The sequence below is a fragment of the Sorex araneus genome, chromosome 2, assembly GCF_027595985.1.
Source record: "Sorex araneus isolate mSorAra2 chromosome 2, mSorAra2.pri, whole genome shotgun sequence".
Taxonomy (NCBI): Eukaryota; Metazoa; Chordata; class Mammalia; order Eulipotyphla; family Soricidae; genus Sorex; species Sorex araneus.
This window is the reverse complement of record NC_073303.1, coordinates 232,430,665-232,451,329: the sequence shown is the minus strand read 5'-3', so window position 1 is coordinate 232,451,329 and position 20,665 is coordinate 232,430,665. Positions and strand designations below refer to the sequence as shown.

The 20,665-nt window shown below is 65.2% G+C and overlaps 2 protein-coding genes across 5 annotated transcripts; one reads left to right on the top strand and one right to left on the bottom strand.

The window, feature by feature from the left end:
- Positions 1–1,003: 1,003 nt before the first annotated feature.
- On the bottom strand, positions 1,004–11,101 carry TMEM59L (transmembrane protein 59 like). Of its 2 annotated transcripts, none has more exons than XM_055128670.1 (9): positions 10,376–11,101; positions 4,709–4,957; positions 3,897–4,044; positions 3,716–3,801; positions 2,846–3,001; positions 2,169–2,271; positions 1,908–2,022; positions 1,703–1,820; positions 1,004–1,511 (listed from the first exon to the last, which is right to left on the bottom strand). In XM_055128670.1, the coding sequence occupies exons 1-9, from the start codon at positions 11,084–11,086 to the stop codon at positions 1,383–1,385; spliced, it is 1,815 nt and encodes a 604-aa protein (XP_054984645.1). In that variant the 5' UTR covers positions 11,087–11,101; the 3' UTR covers positions 1,004–1,382. The 2 variants fall into 2 exon arrangements, with proteins under 2 accessions (XP_054984645.1, XP_054984646.1); XM_055128671.1 differs by having other exon boundaries at positions 2,846–2,998.
- Positions 4,055–20,455, top strand: CRLF1 (cytokine receptor like factor 1). Of its 3 annotated transcripts, none has more exons than XM_055128673.1 (9): positions 4,055–4,666; positions 15,605–15,886; positions 16,249–16,378; positions 16,594–16,763; positions 17,453–17,610; positions 17,802–17,970; positions 19,546–19,733; positions 19,814–19,861; positions 20,075–20,455. In XM_055128673.1, the coding sequence occupies exons 1-9, from the start codon at positions 4,567–4,569 to the stop codon at positions 20,093–20,095; spliced, it is 1,266 nt and encodes a 421-aa protein (XP_054984648.1). In that variant the 5' UTR covers positions 4,055–4,566; the 3' UTR covers positions 20,096–20,455. The 3 variants fall into 3 exon arrangements, with proteins under 3 accessions (XP_054984648.1, XP_054984647.1, XP_004616897.2); XM_055128672.1 differs by lacking the exon at positions 4,055–4,666 and adding an exon at positions 10,028–10,157 and having other exon boundaries at positions 20,075–20,453; XM_004616840.2 differs by lacking the exon at positions 4,055–4,666 and adding an exon at positions 10,028–10,157 and having other exon boundaries at positions 19,819–19,861; positions 20,075–20,445.
- The last annotated feature ends 210 nt before the right edge of the window (positions 20,456–20,665 follow it).

Sequence of the window (20,665 nt, the reverse complement as noted above, 5' to 3'; positions counted from 1 at the left end):
AATCACATCCCACCCAGCAACTCCCCAAAACTGTCAGCTCCCGTCAGCCTTCCTCAGTCCCTAACTTCTACACTCCTCATTCCCACCTGCAAGCCAGTGCCAGAGACCCAGAGCTCAGACAGAGACCGACCAGAAACATTCAAAAGTGGAGACAGGAGCAACTGGACAGCAGCGGGGGAGGGCATTTGTCTTGCACATGGATAATCCAGGTTCAATCCTTCAATCCTCAACACCCCATCCCATATGGTCCCCTGAACACAGAGCCAGGAGTGACTGCTGAGCATCAGCAGGTGTGGCTCCCAAAACCACATGCACAAACACACACACACACACACACACACACACACACACACACACACAGAACATATATCTGCATTGATGCAGATATTGGAGGCCGCAGAGCCGGGTGGGGGCTGGAGAGACAGCATAGTGGATGAGAACTTACCTGCACGTGGCCAACACAGGGTCTGCTCCCCCAGCCCTGCCAAGAGTGATTGCTAAGCACAGTCAGAAGCCAACTCCGAGCGCTGCTGGGTGTGGCCCCAATGCCAGAAAGCCACGGAGCTGGGCAGCTCTGCAGAGAGGATGGAAGCTCCTGGTCCCTGTTCCCTGTGGGTTGAAGCTCCTCCTGCCCAGTCTGAGCCCAGGAAATGCCCTGAGGCTGCCCTCAGGGACAGAAACCCAGGCCCAGAAGAGAGGGGGTTAAAAGCAGGGTGTCACACCACCAGTGGACAAAGCCACCTACCCATTTCATAGGAAGGACACTGGGGCCGGACAATCCTTCCCCCCAGCTTGGGCAAGTGCCACAAGCCACTTTTCCAGGGATGCCTCAAGTCAGGACTACCCCCATGGGCTGGGCAGCAAGAGGCTGTCCAGAAATTCTAGGTAGTACCTGGTTGGCTTACTCTGGTATTCCCGTATATACCCCCATCCGAGAAAGGGCCTGTGCACAAGGGGTTCTTTGTGGGCCAAGGGGAGAGAGAGAAAGGAAACCAGCTTAGCGGAGTTCTTTGTAGAGAGTTTATTCCTCCCTGCCCGACCCCCAGTTGAGCCCTGTCCCAGCACCCCCCAGGGTCATGGAGGGGGTGTGGGGTGGAGGGACCCTAGATAAGGCTGTGTCCCTGGAAACAGCCCCGCAGAGAGGGGGCGATGAGGGGCGAACTGGAGTGGGATGGGGGTAGGGAGTGGGGGTGTCACAGACTCAGGCAGCAACAAGACTGAAGACAGAAAAAGTAGCACACTGTGAGAAGGGGGGAACGGCCACCCCCTGCGCGGTGGGGCAGGGCTGTGGGGAGAGGGCGGGGCGCGAGGAAACACCCTCCTGGACCTGGGGACAACGCGGGGCACAGAGAGGTCTCCGGGGGCTGGGGGAAGACGAAGACCTACAGCTTGGTCAGGTCCAGCTTCAGCTTGTAGGGCGGGGGGCTATCTCCAACGGCGGGCAACGGAGGAGGGTACAGGGACCAGTCGGTCTCCACCATGAAGCCTTTGTGCTGCTCCAGAGTCAGGGGCTGCAAATGGGACATCAGAGCCGCCCACCAGCTAGACTCCGCAACAAAGTGGTCCAATCCAGGACCAGGGAGAAAGCCCCACCCACCCATCCACCACAGACCCCGCCCACCTACCACCAGCCACGCCCATATGCTATAAACCACGCCCACTTGACATCAACCACCTGAGAAACCGTTCCCTCTCTGCCCACCTGTAATTTGAGGTGCTGGCTAGGCGCTGTCACTAGCGTGGAACAGCTAAGCCAGAGCATCACCAACACGGACAGGAAGAGGCAGCAGGCCAGAATCCAGCGAGGCAGCCCTGAGCGCCTGCCACAGCACAGGGTACTCAGCTGGGCAGCCTCTGTGTCAGGCAGACCAGCCCCCCAGGCCCTGCCCCAGGACCAGGCCACTCACCGGGACATGCAGCTGAGAAAGTCATTGTCCTGTGGGTCCTCGTCCACCTTGGCCTTGTTGCTGGTCTTCACTCGGAACTTGGCCTTCCTTGCTCTGTCCAAAGCACCCAGGGGGTCTGAGAGACCCGGGCCGGGAGAAGGTAGGTCAGCTGGGGCCAGTGGGTCATGACTCTGGACCAGATGCAAGACCATACAGGGAGGGAGATGGGAGCTGGAACCCCAGGGTGACCCCGGACAAGATGGCGCTCTGGCAAGGCCTTACCCATGTGCACCTCCAAGGCCTCGGGGTGGGGACCCCGCCACGTGACCTCCACTCGCTTCCGCTGGTACCCCTCATGCCCCAGGGCCTCCACCATAGGCTGAGTCTAGGCAGGAAGGTAGCACAGCGTGTCCTTAGAAAGCCAGAGTGGAAGCAGAGAGGGGAGGGTGCTGGCCTGGCACGCGACCCACCCAGATTCCCAAGCACTGCCAGAAGTGATTCTTAAGTGCAGAGCCAGGAGTAAGCCCTGAGAGTCACTGAGTACAGCCCAGAAGCAAAAACAAACAACTGCCCTGTACCCCCGCAGCCCCCACTGCCCCTGTTCCAGCTGGCGCCTGAACCCCTGCATGCAGCGAGCACACTTCCCTGCTGGGGGAGGAGGGAGCACTCTGAACATGTCCCCCAGGAGCCACAAGAGGTGACCGAGGCTAATCTGGACATGCCAGCGAGGCTCCAGTCTAAGGAGCCTTGGGCACCCGTCCTGCTCTCAGGATGGTGGAACTCACTTGGGCAGGGGCCACCACAGAGCAGAGCAGGATCAGGAATGGAGGAGGACACTGAGCTACTGGATCCAGCTATGACTGAAGCCCACCTACATCCCTTGTGGACTTTGCATCTCATAAGCCACTTCTTCCCCTGCTTCCCCCCTCTCCCCAGCCACACCCCTGCCGGCTCCTCACCTGGAATACCACCACTTTCCCGCTGTTGGTTTGCAAGTAGTAGGTCCAGGTGGAAGAGATGAAGCCCTGGGCTGAGTTGATGAGGTCATTGCAGAGGGTGGAGAATAAATCCAGCAAGGAGACGACCCCACTGGGGGCTTTCAGGACTTTTCTCTGCTGATAGGAGGCCCCAGGCATAGCAATGTCACCAAACAGGGATGACTTGCCACAGACCTGCCAGCTAGCTGGGTGCTAGAGAAAGCGGATCACCCTGAAAAGGGCTGATTCTCTTCTGGGTGTCAGTGGCCTGATGAGACTAGCCCAGCTCGAGGCGCCCAACCCTGGCACTATCACTGTTACTTTCTCCCTGTGCTGTTCATGAGGTGAAAGGCAACTCTGAATGGGGGGAGGGGGTATTTCCCGGGCAACCCCAGTCCAAGCACCTGTGCCTCAGTTTCCTTTGCCATGGCACTCCTGAACCAGGACAGGTGAGCAGGGGTTAGCAATGGGGAGTCTGGGGAGCTAATTTGGGTGTGCTGGGAAGTTGTTCGCCCAAACCCCAGATCCTGAGAAGTGGGCTTTAGAATGGGGCTTGGGGAAGGCAGCTGAGGGGCCTCTGAAGGTGCCAGCAGGGACAGTTTTAACAGCACCACATCCCCAGAGTGTGATGGGAAGTGGAGGACATGAGGAAGAGCTGGAGTTGGCTGAGTGCAGGCCCGGACATCTCAACAGCTGCCCCGCCTCCCCCTCACCCCCCCGCCCCGTGCTCTGTGTCCAGGAAGGCTCGAGACTGTGGCTTTGCTGGGGACAAGCAGGGAGGCCCCCAGCAGGGGAGTGAGGCCCAGGGGCCAGAGGACAGAAATAGCCTTGGGGTGCCCAGTGGGGACTTGCCTTGTGGTCCAGCTCAGGGTTGGGGTTCCAGCAGCCCTCACTGCAGGCACGCTGCTCTGCATCCTTCATGTAGGCCTCCAGGCAGGCTGTGAGCAGGCACAGAACCCCGTGAGGCAGCAGTTCCTGCCCCAGGCCCCACTTCCCGGGCCCCCCTTCCTGGGCCTGCCTCTGCGCCCCTCACCTGCTTCACACTCGGCCTGAGTGCCATTGGACTTAGCGCTCCGGGCCACGAAGCGGCAGATGGAGAAGAAGCGGCAGCCTCGGTTGCAGGCACTGACCATCATGGCCCGGCCATGCTTCCTCTGCGGTGACTCAGTGGTGTCCTCAAGCTAGGGGGACACGGGGCTCAGGTGTAGGGGTGCAGAGCGGGAGGGGCACAGACACTGGGCGGGGCCACGGGCTCGGGGCGGGGCTAAGGACAGGGGACAGGGACAGGGAACATGGGGCTCAGAGGGATGCTGAGGCCAGAGGCAGGGGTGGGAGGTGATGCCAGCTGAAGCCCTGGGCAGGCTGAGAGGTTTGGTCCCAGCCCAGGTGAGGGAGCTGGGGTGCACTGGGGGACTGATAGCTTCGGGAGAGGAAGGCTCAGCTCCAAGAGCACCAGGGCGGGGCTTGCAAAGGGGCCAACAGGGAAGATGGGGTGAACTCCCCCCAAACCTTTGGGAGAAGCTGGAATTGAGGGGGCCTGGGGCCTGGGGAAGCTCAGAGGCTGGATGTGAAAAGAAGCTGACTGGGCTGCGCTGGGAGGAGGGAGTGCGGAGCTGTATCCAGAGAGCGGGCAGTGAAAAGATGTGAAGGATACTGGGCGGGGATGGCAGACCCGAGCGGGGTGGGGGCTGGGCACCAGGTCGATGGCCGCCAGCCCGTTCCCGCTCACCCCCGCGCTTCCAGGGACCCACCCCATCCCGCTTCAGCCGAGGAAAGCGCAGCCCCCAAGCCTTCGCTGGCCATGTAAGACCCCAACCACTTCCCAGCCAGACGGCCGTTGTTCACCTGCGGGGACTGCGGGCCCGAGTAGCGGTCGCGGCAGCGCTGCTGGCAGGTCTGCATGTCTCCGAGCTGCGGGACGAACGGGTCGCGTGGGGCGGGCGCGGGGGCGGCGGGCGGTGCGAGCAGCAGCAGCAGCGCCAGCCAAGCCATGGCCGGGCAGGCGCGGGGGGCGCGGGCACCGGGGCTCCGGGCAGGCTCAGAGGATGCGGCGGCGGCGGGGACCGAGTCGCTGACGTCACCCGAGCGAGGCAGCTTGGGAAGGGGGGGCGGGGGATGCGGAGAACGGGCGGGGGAGCCGTGGCGCGGGTGGGGCGACGGGGCAGGTGGCCGGTGGGCCCCGCGGTCTATCCCAGCCTGAGGGCGCCGGCACCGACCCTGCCCGGACCCGCCGACAAGCCAGAAGCCAACAGGGGTGGGCAGGCGGAGAGTTAGTACGGGGGTGACACGCTTGTCATGCAGAGCCACCTGCTCTGAGTCCCAGCACCCCACAGGGTCCCCCCAGACGCTGCAGGAGTGCCCTGAGCACAGGGTCACAGCGGGCACTGAGGGAAAAGAATGGGGGTGGGGTGCAAAGGAATGAGGGGCTTTTGGTGGGTGTAGCAGGGGGGGCCTTCCCCAGGTGTCTGGGAAGCTGGCCACAGGGGAGGGGGCTATAAAGTCAGGGCGACGGCTGGCGACGCACTGGGTCCCTTTGGTGCTGAAGTAGGGGATGCCGTGTCTGGGGCGGTGGCCCTCTTTCGGGAAGCCCTCCCTGCCCCTCCTGAGCGTCCCCGCGGGATCCAGAGGCCTGACCTATCTCGTCTCTGCTTCCCCGACCCGGGGAGCTGTTCGGCCCGTCCGCGTGGGAAAGAGGGTTGAGACGGGCAGATGGGGCTGCCGGAGCTATGGACGATTCTGATTTTCGTGGGAAAACTTGGGGTCCACAGGGGCCCTGGCGGTACAGCGCGGTCACCTAAAGCCAAGGTTGGGCGGTCGTCCTGATGGGGGCTCCGGCCGCGCGCCCGGCGCAGGTGCCTGGCGGGTCCCCGGCGCCTCCGCGCGCAGCTCTGCGCCACGCTCCGCCCCCGCAGACGGGGCGGCCGCCACGCGGGGTCGGCGGGGCAAAGGGCGCCGCAGGTTCCGGGGCGGGAGGAGGGGACCCGGGCCGGCACGCCCCCTCCCCCGACCGGCCGCCGCGCTTTCATCTCGGCGGCCTCCGCAGGCCCCCACGTGGCTTAATCAGGCGCGGCTGTGCCTGGCGGACCCGAACATCTGGATCCCGGCGCGGCCCCTCCCCCGCCCCGCCCCGCCCCTCCCGGCCAGGCCGCAGCGACCCTGCGGCGAGCGCCTACCCTAGCCCCCGGGCGGCGCGCGAGCTGGGACCCTCGCGTCCAGGTCGTCGCGCGCCAGGCCGCGCCGGGGCACGCAGGCAGGGCGACCAGTCCCTTGCCCCGTGCCCGGGGTAGGGACCTACCGGCGGAGCCAGGAGTCAAACCCCACACTCAGTGCCCAGGCCCGCCGGGCCCGGCCTCTCGCGATTCCCCGTACTTTCTGGGAACGCTGCGAGGTCGGGCTGATAGATGGGGAAACTGAGGCACGGGACCCGCCATAAGCAGTGCCACCCCGGTGGCAAGCGGGAGAGACCGAGCCAGTCGAAGGAAAGAGGGGGCTCCCAGTGCTGGAAGGGGCGCCAGGCATAAGCGGTGTCCTGGAAAGCGCTCCAGGAAGAAGGGGAAACTGAGGCTGGGGGTGGGCCGCCAGCCGGCCCAGGTCGCCCGGGAAAGATGGGTGAAGCGTCTGCTGGCCGCCCCGCCCTCCCCCTTTCCGCTCCTCGTGGCCGCGGGGCGGGAGCGGAAGGAGGATTCGACCCCGAGCCTCCCAGGTGAGCCCCCGGCGCCCCTCCTGCGTGTCCCGGGGGAGCGGCCCCAGGTGAGGGGCGGGCGGGCCGGCGGGCGGCCGGGGTCGGGTTTCAGGAAATCCGCCGACATTCCTTCGGGGCTTAAGAGGGAAAGTTGACTCGGCGCCGCCCCTCGCCCCCCCACTTCCTACCCCCCGGGGCGGCCCGGCGGGGGCGGCAGGCAGGGGGGCGCTCGGCTGGTCCCCGCGTGAATCAGCCGCGGCCGGGCGTCCGGGAAGCGGCAGCCGAGGTCAGGGCGGGCATCGTACAAGCGCCCTTTGTCCCTCGCCGCCCTCGCCACGACCCCGCTGACCCCCACCCCCAAGCCGGGTCCCTGACGGGGAGGAGAGCGGCAGGGTGGCGCCGGCGCAGGCTGACAGCTGAGGGGAGGGAGCAGGGGGTGCGACTGCCCCCCACCCCAAGACCTCCAGGCTGCCAGGGACTTCCGTGGGCCAGTTGGGCACCCCGTTTGCTGGGCTCAGCATAGCAATAACCATGGTGGCACCCGGAGGTCCTGCCCCAGTTCTGCTGTGCCAGCACCATGTCCAAGGTCAGACCCTCAAGTGTACCCAGCCCCTCGTGGGAACTACAGCCAGTGACACAGGATGGCGCAAGGGAGGGGCTGCTCGCGGAGCCCTGCCACACCCTGGGCATTCCCACGGAGCTGGCGCTGGTCTCCCCTGACAGGACAAGAGGGGTGCCCTCCCCCTGTGCCCAGTTTCCAGCCACTGTGGAGGACTTGGGTCAATATTTGCCAGAATTCTCTCATCGCTTCTTGCTCAGTGGGGCGTGGGTATGGAGGAAGGGATCATGCTGCAGACCCCAAGGCCGGCAAGATGCCCCAGAAATGACCTCTTTCCTTAAAGTCACAGGTAGGGGGCAAAAGGCAACCAAGATAGAGAGCACAGGGCATGGTGGGGCGGGGCAAAGAGTGTCTATCAGGCTCCTGGGCAGAACCAGAGAGGGCTGGCCACTGGCTTGGGTTGCACAGCGCAGCTGGGTTTGTGCCGACAAGAACCCTGCCTTGATGCACCGAACCTGGGTTTCCCTCTTGGAGGCTCTGAGGATTTTTCAGCCATGGGGTTTGCAAATGTTGGGGGAACATCTCCGCCGCCTGTGTGGGCCCAGCCTGGGGTCTCACTGGGCGTCCAGCTTGAGAGGCCGGAGGAGGGGGTGTTCCCAAGACAGTTTAAGGTGCCTGCGAGGTGCAAGGGGGCGCTGCTCTGAGAAAGTGGGACACAGAGAATGGAGGGGGAAAGAACAGGGGCCCACATCCCTGTCAAGGCAGCAAGCAGTGTGCAGTGGGCGGGCAGAGGGGAGGAGTTGGGGGGGCTGCAGCCGTGGAGCTATGGGGCCAGATCAAGTGCGGGAAGGAAGCCGGGTGCGGGGTGTGGAGAAGGGACCCGCTAGGCTCCTTGCAAAGCTGCTGCCGCCCACTGTCTGCCCCCGCTGGAGTGGACGGCTACTGAGAGGTGACACCCGGGGCGGATGGGCTGGGGACAAGCCAATCTTAACCCCAGCCGCATGCGAACCGGATTTACTGATGGATTGGACGTGGGGGATGAGGGGAGGGAGAACTCCACGGGCGGCTCCAGGTCTCCAGCCGCGCACCTGGGCGGAGGGGGGGGCTTTTCCCAGGCGGAGGAAGAAGGGGGGAAGGAGCGAGGCTGGGGTTGGGTGGGAAATTACGGTTTGACTCCTGAACGCCTTCCAGGAGGAGGCTGAACTGCAGGCAAGGGCTGGCAGGCCCCCTCCACGGCACCCTGGGCCGCTGCCACGCTGTGGGGACCTCACTCCCATTGCCCAGAAGTGACAGACTAAGAGCGGAGACCGCTTCAGCCTCCCGGCAGTGCTAAGTGGTGGGTGGCGTTGGGTCTGCCCATAGCCCAGACTGGCTGAGGTGGAAACTGAGTCACAGGTTTGGCTACCCTGCCCCCGCCCCAGGAAAAGGCTGTGCACCACCCCTTTGCACAGAGCCCTGTGGACGTATGGCTGGAGGGTCCGCAGAGTCCCACGGTGGAACTCCTTCGATGGCTCGGGTGGGGTCTGGGTGGCGTAAGCTTGGGCACCGTGTAGGAGGGTCCTCCCCAGCCCCCTGGGCCCTCTCGCGGCCCCGCGGGGACGGCTGGCGGGGGGACTCGGGGCCCCTCCTCTGCACGCGGCTGGGGGCGGGGCGGAGCCGCCCCGGAACTCTCCAGCTCGGCTCCCCCTCCCCCGAGGCGCGGAGGCCACGAGCCCTTTTATCTCGGGCGCCCGCCCGGGGTGGGGACCCGCGGAGGGGGCCGAGGAGCCGGACCCGGGAGGGGTCCCGAGTCCCCAGCGGTGCCAAAAATAATAAGCCGGGGAAGGAGCCCTGCGCGCAGGCAGGCGTGAGCTCGGCGGCGTGAGCTCGCGCGGGCCGCGCGTTACCTGGAGCCGGCGGGCGGCGGCCGCCCAGCGATTACTCACGGCCAGGCACACCCCACCCGCGGGCCGCTGAGCGGATTTTTCCGTGGGGGGAGCCCCTGAGTCCGCAGGGGGCCTCCTCACCGCTCTCCTGCTGCGAGTCCCTGTTGCCTCACGTGCGGGGCTGCGCGGGGCCCTTTTCTCCCCTCCCGAGCGCCCCCCCCCATCTCAGCCCGGTCCTGCGCCAGGGGGACGAGGGAACTCGGGCGAGGGCTGGGGACTTCAGCTTTCCGGCCTCGGCTCAGTCTTCCCTCCAGCGAAGCCAGGGGCCCGAGGCTGCGCGCCGGAGCAGCAAGGGGAGCAGGGCAGGGATGGCAGGGGGGCGCTCGGCCGGGACTCCTCGCGTGCCGAGGGCTTGGGAAGTGGGGGCTCTCCGACATTCAGGACCCTGGGGAGGAAGGGGGCTGGAAATGGGAGCGGGCGGGGCTCCCCGGACCGCTCGGTGGGGGGGCGGGGCCTGCGCTGGGGTGGGGGCTGAGGCTGAGGATGGGAGGGGGAGCGGGCCAAGGTTGGGGGCCGCAGGGGACACCGAAGGGCCGCCGGACCGAGCGCGGGGGAGCGGGCGGGGGCATGGAGAGGGGATGGGGCGCCAGGTCCCAGATTGGGGGTGGGGAGCCGGGAGCCGGCGGGGTTCCGGAGGGAAGTCTCGGGCGCTAGGGGTTCAGTGGGGATACTGGGCCCGGGACCCGGCGCGCGCGCGGTGCGCGGCGGGGCGGAGGCCGGACGGGTGGGGCGCGTGGTGCCCGCGGGCGGGCGGGCGGGCGGGCGGCGGAGAGGCCGGTGCGGGGCCCGCCGTCCCCCCCGCCCCCCCGGGGCCGGGCCGGGCCGGGGGCGGGGCCGGGCGGGGCCAGCGGCGCATTAGCGCCTTGTCAATTCCGCTGCTGGGACTTGCTTCGGCCTCTGCGCCCGCGCCCAGCGACGTGCGGGCTGCCCGGCCCGCGCCCTCCCGCGCCCGGCCCGCACCCCGCGCCCCGCGCAGCCGCCGCCGCCCGCCGCGCGCCCCCGGCAGCGCCGGCCCCATGCCCGCCGGCCGCCCGGGCCCCGCCGCCCAATCCGCGCGGCGGCCGCCGCCACTGCTTCCCCTGCTTCTGCTCTGCGTCCTCGGGGCGCCGAGAGCCGGATCGGGAGCTCGTGAGTAGCCGGCACACCGATCTCCCCTGCCCGCCGGGGCCAAGAGCGTGCGCCCTGGGGGCAGCCGCGGGGGGGGGAGGGGGCGTGGGCGCCACCTGGACGGCCGGGGAACAAAGAAAGGCGCCCCCCGCGCGGCCCTCGGGGCGCCCTCACCTGCGGGGCGCACGGCCACGCACGCCTCGATCCCCGGGCTCTGTCTTCCGCGCCCGAGGCCTTACCTGGGCTGCGTAGCCAAGGACGCCCGCGCCGGTCCCCGGGGGTCGCGGGGCCGCGGCCTGGGACCCTCCGCACGGCGGGATGCGGCGGGCGCACGCGACGGCGCCCGCGGACTGGAGTCTCGGCGGCCGCGGGGCACGGCTCCCGGGCGGGGGCGCACGCAGTAGGCGCGCTGGGTGCCGGCCCCAAGCGCCCCCCCACCCCGTGAAGGGATGAGCCCCGCGAGGAAGGCGGGGCGGGAAGGGGGCCGCTCTGGCCGCCTTGGCGCGCGGCCCGGGGTCCCCGGGGACGCGCCTCTCCGCGGGCCGGCGCCGCCGCCCTCCCCCAGCGGGACTCCGCTCTCGAGGGTCCACGGAGTCCCCTCCACGGGCGGCTCTCGGCGGCGTTCCCGGCCAGGCTGCGCTGGGAGCCTCCGGCGAGAGCAATCTATGAGCCTGTGGGAGTGCGGGCACCGCGGGCCCAGCCCGGGGCGGGGCGGGCCGGGGTGGGGGGGCTGCCACCGGGAACCCCCGGGGGCCGGGCTGGCCGCGACCCCCACCCAGTGGGGCGCTACGGCCCCGCACCCGGCGCACCCCCCTGCCCGGACACCGTCCCCACATCCAGCCCCGCTCTCGGACACACCCAGAGCCACACAAAGACTCACTGGCGTGTGGCCCGTCACCCTCGCCCTCAGCTCGCGCTCGCTGCGTCCCAGATGCACATTCGCACACCATCGAGGCGCACACACATTCCATCTCCGACACACACACATGCGTGGTCACACACTCGATCGGAGGGGGAGGCTGGGCCAGGGCGCGTTGGCGGCTGCCGGGTCCTGCCACGCCACACGCGCACAGGTCTGGGGCGCGCGTTGCCGCGGCGCAGAGGCCCGGGTGGACCCCAGCTGCCCCGGGTGTTGCAGGCTCCCCCTAACGGGCCAGTCGGGCACCTCTGGGGCCTCATGCTAGAAGACCAGCTCACCTCTGGTGGCAGCACAGGTGGGGGGCTCTTAGGGACTCTGAGGAAGGTGGGGGCCTCCGTGCCCCCCCCCCCCGCCCTGTGAATGGTTTTGTTTTCCTAGCCCCTGGAGCAGAGGGGAAGGGGTGGGGTGTGTGTGTGTGTGTGTGTGTGTGTGTGTGTGTGTGTGTGTGTGTGTGTTTAGAGGGGTTGTTGTATGGATGGATGTTTTTTCCTTTAAGGGGAAAAAATTAAATAAACGGTTCTCACACCTCCACAATATGTTTCTACTTACCGGGTGTCTTAGCACCTGAGCTCTGGGCAGGAGAGCCATAAAGCAGTTGTAGGTATAGGCCGGCCAGGAGACGGGACCCCTGCGGGGAGCCCGGGATGGGGCCACCTCCTGCCCTGCCAGCGAAGTTTCACACTTTTCCCTTTTAAAACACATGGTGTTCCTGTTAACAGCACCAGTGGCTCTGGATTGGGGAGAGGCGGGGTGTGGAGGGAAGAACTTGTAAAGGCCCTAGCTTTGTGGGAAGGCGGGGAGGACACAGGAGGGGTGTCCAGAGGCCCCACCCAGTGCAGGGATGGCGTTGGTGAGCGTTCCAAGAGGCCCCCAGACGGAGCCAAGCCGTCCTCCTCTCCGACCTCAGTGCATTGTGCCGGCTGCTCACCCCAGCTTCCCAAGGGCTCCTGGCGGACACTGCAACCCCAGGGCCCTCTGGACCCCCACCTCTGCTCCTTACCCACCCCCTCCCAGGTAGGATGGAGTTCCCGCCTGTAGGGATGCAGAAGGTTGAGTGCAGGGCAGGGAAGGGCCGAGGCTCAGGTGCCCAGCTGGGTTTGGCATCCCCATCCCAGGAGCGACCTCCCTCTGACCTCCCCTGCTGGGGTTCAGGAGCGTGAGGGGGGGGACCTGGCCTGTCCAGGCCCGCCTGGCCTTGCCCCCGTGCCCCGTCCCCCGCCCAGCCCCGGGAGGGCAGCTGCAGCTGTTGGCAGGCGGGCCACGCCAGTCCTGGCCAGGCAGCCATGGTAAGAGGGGTACACTGACCTCAGCCAAGCGCCCCCCCGCCCCTTCTCAGCCCGGCCAGGCACTGGTTGGGGGTGGCGGGGCTGAAAGGGGGCCAGGGGGTCCTGGGCAGGCCTGGCCGTGCCTCCCACCCGGCTGGAGGTGGGGGGCAGGCAGGAAGCGGTGGGTGGGCCGGGGCAGAAACGCTGGCTGGCACGCCCGAGTTCATGCTGAAGGAATTCCGAATTAGCGGGCGGCTGGCTGCTGGGACCTCCGGGGCGGCCCCTGGCCCCCCCCCCCGCCCCCCGGCCGCCCCCGCCTCCCCGGCGCTGGCCCGCTCTGCCGGCTTCTTCGCACGGACGCCGAGACCTCCAGCGAGCCGTGGGCCAAGCCCCAAACGCAGCTCCCGTCCCAGGCTCAGGCGAGACCCAGCCCTGCAGCCAAGTTTGCCCCGGAAAATCGTCAGCGCCGGGCCCAGGAGCCCTGTCCACCCCACCTCGCCCATCTGGGGGCAGCGAGAGCCACGCCGGCCCTCCTGGGGGGCAGGATCACCCTGTCCTTAGCTGCCTCAGGCAGGCGGGGTCTGTTCCCCACCCCCCAGTCCCTAAGCTCTAACAGGGAAACTTTTAAATGTAAATTCCTCCCCTGTTCACCGCCCTGGAATCTGCTTCCTGAGGGCTGGCCGCTGAGCTCATTGACCACTTCTGCCCCAGGACCTTTACACCTCTGCCCCTGCCCTCACCCACTCCCATCTCTGCCTGTGTTCTCCACTCCCTTTAGCCTGCCTGACCATCCAGCCACCTTCCCACCTCTCTTGGGCAACTTTTCTCTTCCTAGTCTTCTGTTCTTGGTCCCAAAGACTTGCTGTCCGGAGGGCACAGAGCTGGGAAATGAGGCAGGGTGCTCCCAGCTCCCAAGCGAATGAATCGAGGGATGAACCAATGGAGGAGTGGAGGGAAGGGGTGAGGGAGAGAGGGGTGGGTGAGTGAGTGAAGGGGTGAGGGAGGGGTGGGTGAATGAAGGGGTGGGTGAGTGAGGGAGGAGTGGATGAATAAAGGGGTGGGTGAGGGTAGGAGGAGTGGTAGGGAAGGGTGAGGATGGGAGGGGTGGGTGAGTGAAGGGGTGAGTGAGGGAAGGGGGAAGGTGGGTGAGGGATGATGGTGGAAGGGGTGGGTGAGTGGAGGGGTGAGGGAAGGAGGGTGAAGGAGGGTATGTGAGGGAAGGGGTGAGTGAGAAGTCTTCACCATGGCCCAAACTGGGAGAAGCTCTTCGCAAAGCCCCAGGAACCGCTATCAGTGCGGGAGCAGCAGGAGATGGGGGTTCGGGGAAGACAGCCCCCAGACAGGGTGCTGAGAGGACCATGCCTCCCCCACTCCCACCATCTCCTCGCCTCAGTTTCCCCAGGGTCAGGCTGCTTCTGAGGGAGACAGAGACCCTCAGTGCACCACCCACCACCTAGACACTTTGGGGGGGCTGAGGGGTCACTTCGTCCTGCTAATGAGGGAAACCTGAAGGGGTCCAGTCCCTTTGGCTAGGAGTGGGGTTCTCCGCACTGGCTGCGCTGTCCTTGGGGGCTCTGGCCTGAGGACTCCATCTCAGATGCTCCCTGATGCTCTCTGACATGAAAGACCCCTTGTGGGGAAGGGAGCCCTCAGCCTGAGAGTGTGGGCCACACCTCCGTCCTTCTGGCCTGCTGGCCAGGCAGGATTCCGTGACCAGCAACCGGACTCTGGGAGCACTGGGGAGCACGAACTTCCATTTCACGCTGCGTGGAAGACAAAAGGATTCAGCAGGATGAGTCTGCTGCGGGTGTGGAGGGGTGACCGCTGCTGGCACATCGGCCCTTCCTGGAGCTTGTGGCATGTGGTTGGTTGGTGTGGCCTTAGGTTTGCACTCCTCCTGGCTCTGGGCCGGGGTTCCTGTGGGCCGTCGGTCATCACCCATTGCTTCCTGCTCAGCTTTGTCCAGGGGGCCCGGGTTCTTCTGTCACATCCCCCCAGAGTTGCCGCAGTGACTCCTAAGCACTGAGCCAGATCCAAATTCTGAGTACCATGGGGTGTGGCCTCTGAAGAAATGACCACCTAAGGGTTTTGAACATCAGGATTGACATAGCCTGTGGGGCTGGGGAGGGAGTCCAGGGACCGAAGGTGCTGGCCTTGGATGCGGCTGGACCGTGGTTTGGATTTGATCCCTTGCACTACATAGGGGTCCCGAGCGCAGAGCCAGGAGTGATCCCTGAGCGCAGAACTGGGAGTGATCCCTGAGTATGGAGCAAGAAGTGAGCCCTGAGCACAGAGCTGGAAATCAGCCCTGAGCACAAACCCAGGAGTAAGCCCTGAGCATAGAGCCAGGAGTCAACCCTGAGCACAGAGCCAGGAGTGAGCCCTGGGCACAGAGCCAGGAGTCAGCCCTGAGCACAGACCCAGGAGTCAGCCCTGAGCATAGAAGTGAAAGTCAGCCGCTGGGTTTAGGAAAGACTGACCTGACCTGAGGACTCTGCTCTGGAATATATAGTGAGATGTCCCCAGGAATAAATATTATTCAGAATCAATTAACTCCCATGTTACAAAGGCATAGCATCAACTGTCTTCTTGTGTCTATATCAAAAGGACATTGCTGGGGCTGGAGCGATAGCACAGCGGGTAGGGCATTTGCCTTGCACGCGGCCGACCTGGGTTCGAATCCCAGCATCCCATATGGTCCCCTGAGCACCGCCAGGGGTAATTCCTGAGTGCAGAGCCAGGAGTGACCCCTGTGCATTGCCAGGTGTGACCCAAAAAGCAAAAAAAAAAAAAAAAAAAAGGAAAGAGAAAAAGCAATAGAGGATTATTAGTGCCTGATGAAATTGGGTGTGCCTCAGGGGCACTGTTGTGGGAGTAACTCAATAAACCTAAGTTCCCCGCGGGAGGAGCAAGGAACCCAATGTTACCCAACAGTCAGCCCTGAGCACAGAGCCAGGAGTGAGCCCTGAGCACAGTTGGGAGTGCTCCCTGAGGCAGCATGGAGTGTCCAGAAATGAGAGCACAGTGACAGGGGCCTGGGGATGAGACTTATTACAGGACCCAAAGTATTTGTCTGGCATGAGGTTGTGACTGCTGAGACCCCAGTTCCATCCTGGTACCATGCAGGCCCCGCCAGCACCTCAGGTGTGACCCATGACCTTCCCGTGCCGGAGGGAGTGGCTGGGACAGCTCTAGCGCCAGCACCGGGGATGTGAGTCCACAGGGGCGGTTTGGGAGCTCCCGGGTTTTCTCCTCAACCTGACCTTGTTCCTCTCTGACCCCAGACACCGCAGTGATCAGCCCCCAGGACCCCACACTCCTCATCGGCTCCTCCCTTCAGGCCACGTGCTCAGTGCACGGGGACACGTCGGGGGCCACAGCTGAGAGTCTCTATTGGACACTCAACGGGCGCCGGCTGCCCCCTGAGCTCTCCCGGGTGCTCAACGCCTCCACCCTGGCCCTGGCCCTGGCCAACCTCAACGGGTCCAAACAGCAGTCGGGTGACAACCTGGTGTGCCATGCGCGTGATGGCAGCATCCTGGCCGGCTCCTGCCTCTACGTGGGCCGTAAGTGGCCCCGACCCCTGCCCTGGCTCAAGGGCACAGTGACTTGGGCTAAGGGCTCTAGACTCAGCCTGGAACCCCCCCCCACATCCGCCTCCGGGCCCCAGGCTTGGACTTGCCTTGGAGAGACACGAGGGTGGAGGGGTGCACTGGCCTGTCGTGTGGCTAGCCTGGGCTCAGTGCCCGGTACTGCATAGGGTCAGCTTAGCCCTGGCAGGAGAGATCCCTGAGCACTGGGCCAGGAGTCTGCCCTGAGCACTGCTGGGTGTAGCTCAGTGAAAAGAAAACATTGGGCTTTGCTTACCCAGGTGGAGGTGTACAGCTGCCAGTATCTCTCCCAGCTCCTGACCCCCTTTCTTCCCCAGTGCCCCCTGAGAAGCCTTTTAACATCAGCTGCTGGTCCAAAAACATGAAGGAGCTGACATGCCGCTGGACACCTGGGGCAGGGGGAGAGAGTTTTCTGCGCACCAACTACTCCCTCAAGTACAAGCTGAGGTGGGTGCAGCACCCCCAAAGGCTGGACTCGGGGGCCGGAGCAACAGCACAGTGAGGTGGTCATTTGCCTTGCACATGACTGCCCAGATTCAATCTTCGGCACCCCTCATGGCCCCCCAGGCTGCACCAGAGAGATCCCTGACCTCAGAGCATGCCCCCAAAAAAACCCTAAAATGAAAGAACCCTGTCTGAATGCCCCTGATGCCCGCCAACAGGTGGTACGGACAGGACAACACGTGTGAGGAATACCACACAGTGGGCCCCCACTCCTGCCGCGTGCCCAAGGACCTCGCCCTGTTCACGCCTTATGAGATTTGGGTGGAGGCCGCCAACCGCCTGGGCTCGGCCCGCTCGGATGTGCTCACACTGGACATCCTGGACGTGGGTGAGCCCCAAGCCTGCTCCCGGGGCTCGTCCCGTCCCAGCCCTAGGCCCAGCTCCAGTTCCCCCCCGACCACAGCAGCCAGAGCCCCCCTCTACCCCCATTCTGCTGAGAACACCTGGCTGACCATCTCCCCCTCAGCTTGGCCCAGGTGTGCGAGAGGGAGGGGGCCCCCAGGGAGCTGGGAAGGGGGCGCCCAGGGCAGGGCGCCCCAGGAAGCCACAGCCTAGAGCTGGGGTGGGGGGGGGGGGTGTGCAGGCAGGAGGCAGGAAATGGATGATCTGTGAGTAGAATTGGGCCTAATCTAATTAGGAGGTTTCTCAGCCCAGAGCAGGCCTGTGTTTTAACCCTTTCCACCCCTTACTGAGGCCTCACGGGGAACGGCCAGCCCTCCTTGCTGCCCAGAGGGATCCCAGAAGGACCTCCGGGCCGTGTGGGGCCATTGTCCTTCCCAAAATCAGCTTCCTGAGATGTGAGGCTGCAGGATGCAGTCCTGAATTGTTCTTAGAGGTCAAGTAAGGACCTGGGTCAAGTGAGAAGGCACCAGTGACTCGGCCCTGGCTGCTTTCCAACCCCCTGGCACTGGCTGACTTAGCCCCTTGCTCCTGGGATGGTCCCAGGGAATGCTGGGCTGTCAGAGGCCCGGGAGAGCCCAGGACTCACCCTACCTGCGCATGCCACTGCCCTCACAGTGACCACTGACCCTCCACCCGAGGTACATGTGAGCCGCGTGGGGGGCCTGGAGGACCAGCTTAGCGTCCGCTGGGTGTCACCACCTGCCCTCAAGGACTTCCTCTTCCAAGCCAAGTACCAGATCCGCTACCGCGTGGAGGACAGTGTGGACTGGAAGGTGATGGCTCGGCCCCAGTCACCGCCCTATTGTCTCACCCGCCCAACCACCGCCCTATTACCTGGCCCCACCCCACTCATTGCCCTGGTCTATAGCCCCGTCCACCCCTCCTGACTGGTCCCACCCCATTCAGTGTTTCACCCACACACACTTTGACCTCTGCACCTCTGTCCCTTGACCTTGATGCCCAGGTGGTGGACGATGTGAGCAACCAGACCTCGTGCCGCCTGGCTGGCCTGAAGCCGGGCACCGTCTACTTCGTGCAGGTGCGCTGTAACCCCTTCGGAATCTACGGCTCCAAGAAGGCTGGCATCTGGAGCGAGTGGAGTCACCCCACAGCCGCCTCCACTCCCCGCAGCGGTGAGCACCCGCCAGGGCTGGGCGCTGGAGGACCACATAGGCTTCATGCCCAGGGACGAGGGGTCTCAAACTGGGGGCCCTGGCAACCCCCTGGAACTACTCTCTGTAGTGGCTCCTTAAAAAAAAAACAACTTGACAGCTGTGGACAGTTGAAAAGCAGCCGGTGGCCCAGATAGTCCAGGAGACCTGCTGCTCGCCTCGCCTGCTGCAGACCCTGATTCTGTGCCTGACACAACAGATAGGTTCTGCCGAGAACCCCTGACCACCAACAAGCTGAACCTCCAAAAGGGCAGCAAATGTCTGCACCCACAACTCAGAACCCTGAAAGAGGATGATTCCATAGGAAATAGGATTCCAACATTAGCTTCAGGGCACTGGTCTCCCTCCTCTCCTCCCCCCAGCCGGCAGCATCCCCCCTGCCTGTCCAAGAGGTCAGTGTCAGGACCAACATCAGGGTGATGGCCACTTTCCCTTCTGCTCTAGGCAGCCTGGGGGTCAGGGAACCTGGGTCTGACCCCCCCTTGCCATCGGGGGCATCTTGTGACATGGCGTGAAAGGTGTTTGTGGGGGTGGCTTTGCATGTAGGAAGCCTGGGTTTGGAGCTGGTATCACATGGTCTCACAATGCGACTTGGGTGTGCTTCCCAAAAAAGGAAACCCAAAATCACCCGATTGCTCCAAGTCCCTGGTGCTGAGGTGCCTCCAGAAAGTTTGCTGGTTCCTCCCAGGGGTCGGTCATCCCCCACAGACCCTGAGGGCCAGGCCCATTCCCATGGGCTGACCTGGAAACTGAGGCCCAGAGAGCGTTCCGGTAGGGGCAGGGCCGGCTTGGCAGAGGCCCCCAGCCCCCAGCGCAGGCCCCTCCAGGTTCGGGGCGGGAGCTCGCGGGGGCGGGCCCTGAGCTTGGCCCCCGCTCGTGCCCAGCACCTGTGGAGGCTGCACGGGAGCCAGCAGCGGCCGCTCCGCCCGGGAGGCCGGCAGGGGCGGCGGGGGCCGCGGCCGTGCCAGGGCCTGTCAGCGGGTCCCCGGCTATATTTATGACGTGAGGCCGATGTCCTTATCCGCCGGCCTGCTGGGGGCTGGCCGCGGCGACTGCTCGGCCAGACCGGCCTCCCATCTGGCCCCGCAGGCCACTCCCCACGGCCCCCACCCCAGCGCCCTCCACCTCTCTCATCTGAGCCTGCCTGACATTCCGCCCTGCTCGGTTTCTGGGTCTCCGAAGCCTTCCCCCCACCTCCAGCCGGGTCTCCAAGCCCCCGCCCCCTGAGTCTCCTGGTCCGGATCCCCCGCCCCACCGCGCATGCATGCTTTTCCCACTCTCCCCACTTTTCTGCGGCTCCCGTGTCTCCCGGCCTCTCCCCTCTCCCCCTCCCTCTGCTCACACCTGGCTCAGGCCACGGGAACCCGGGTCCTGGAGGAGACTGCAAGGGCCCCTTCCTTCCCACCCACCCTCCCCCCGCCCGCTCCACCTCGCCCCTCCCCTGCTCGGCGCACAGCTGGGCTGCGGCGTCGGCCCTGCTCCTGCCCCGCGCGCGCCCCCTGCCGGCGCGCCCTGACGCCGCGCTCCGCTCCGCAGAACGGCCGGGCCCGGGCGGCGGGGCCTGCGAGCCGCGGGGCGCCGAGCCGAGCTCGGGGCCAGTGCGGCGCGAGCTCAAGCAGTTCGTGGGCTGGCTCAAGAAGCACGCGTACTGCTCGAACCTCAGCTTCCGCCTCTACGACCAGTGGCGGGCCTGGATGCAGAAGTCGCATAAGACCCGCAACCAGGTAGGAAGGGGGGACCCCGCGGGGTGGGGCCGAGTCGGGGTCGGCCTGCAACCCCCAGACACTGCGTCCTTCCTTACAAGCACAGGACGAGGGGATCCTGCCCTCGAGCAGACGGGGCACGGCGAGAGGTAAGGGGATCTGCCAGGTGGGAGGTAAGGCTTTTGGTGGGGGATCCCCGCTCTGTCTTAGGGGCGCCGGGCCCGAATCTCCTATTTACCTGCATTTAACACCCGTGTGCCTGGCTCTGGAATCCCCAGGAATGTCACCCAAAATGAGTGAATACATCCCAGTTGCTGCACTGCAAAGTGGGCGACACCCTGGTTAGCCTTCTCTGCTTGTAGGTTCTGCCTGATAAACTCTAGAGACCTGGACCACCCTGCATCCTGTCGCGAGGCCCGGGGACCTCCTCCAGATCTACACCCCACACCTTCCGGCGGAGCTGTGGCCGCTGTGTGCAGTGGGGTGTAGTGGGGAGAGCTGAGCTACCCAGAACCGCTGTTAGGGCTGGGGGTGGGCACGAGTGCCGGGATCCACCCCCTATGCCAGGCCCCTCCAAAAGTCTTACTATTTTTTTTTTTTAATAAAAAGCTTTTAGGTGCCCCGCTTCTGCAGGTGAGTTTGAAACCAAGGCGTCTCCAGGAGCGGCTGCAGGTTTCGGGGCATGAGGACCTTTGTACCCCTTTACCTCCCAGAATTCCAGGTGCTTTCTGTGCAGATTTGGAATAGCAGGTTCAGAACTCTCTGGAGGAAGTTGGGGCGACAGTGCGTGGGGAGGGAGCTTGCCTTACATGCAGCTAACCCTGGTTTGATCCCCAGCATCCCATATGGTCCCCTGGGCCCCCTAGGTGTGCCCCCCCACCAAAAACTCCTTGGAGTGTTCAGTCTATTGGTTTCTAAAGCGAGAAGGCCCCTCTCGCCCGCCCCCGCTGGAC

Coding starts and splice junctions, on each gene's coding strand:
- TMEM59L (XM_055128670.1), bottom strand. CDS start 11,086: ATGGTGTGCGAATGTGCATCTGGGACGCAGCGAGCGCGAGCTGAGGGC. Junction 1,821..1,907: donor TTTCTCAGCTGCATGTCCCG/GTGAGTGGCCTG, acceptor GTGCTGTGGCAG/GCGCTCAGGGCTGCCTCGCT. Junction 1,512..1,702: donor GCCAGCACCTCAAATTACAG/GTGGGCAGAGAG, acceptor TCCCATTTGCAG/CCCCTGACTCTGGAGCAGCA.
- CRLF1 (XM_055128672.1), top strand. CDS start 10,046: ATGCCCGCCGGCCGCCCGGGCCCCGCCGCCCAATCCGCGCGGCGGCCG. Junction 10,158..15,604: donor GAGAGCCGGATCGGGAGCTC/GTGAGTAGCCGG, acceptor CTCTGACCCCAG/ACACCGCAGTGATCAGCCCC. Junction 17,611..17,801: donor AGGACAGTGTGGACTGGAAG/GTGATGGCTCGG, acceptor CTTGATGCCCAG/GTGGTGGACGATGTGAGCAA.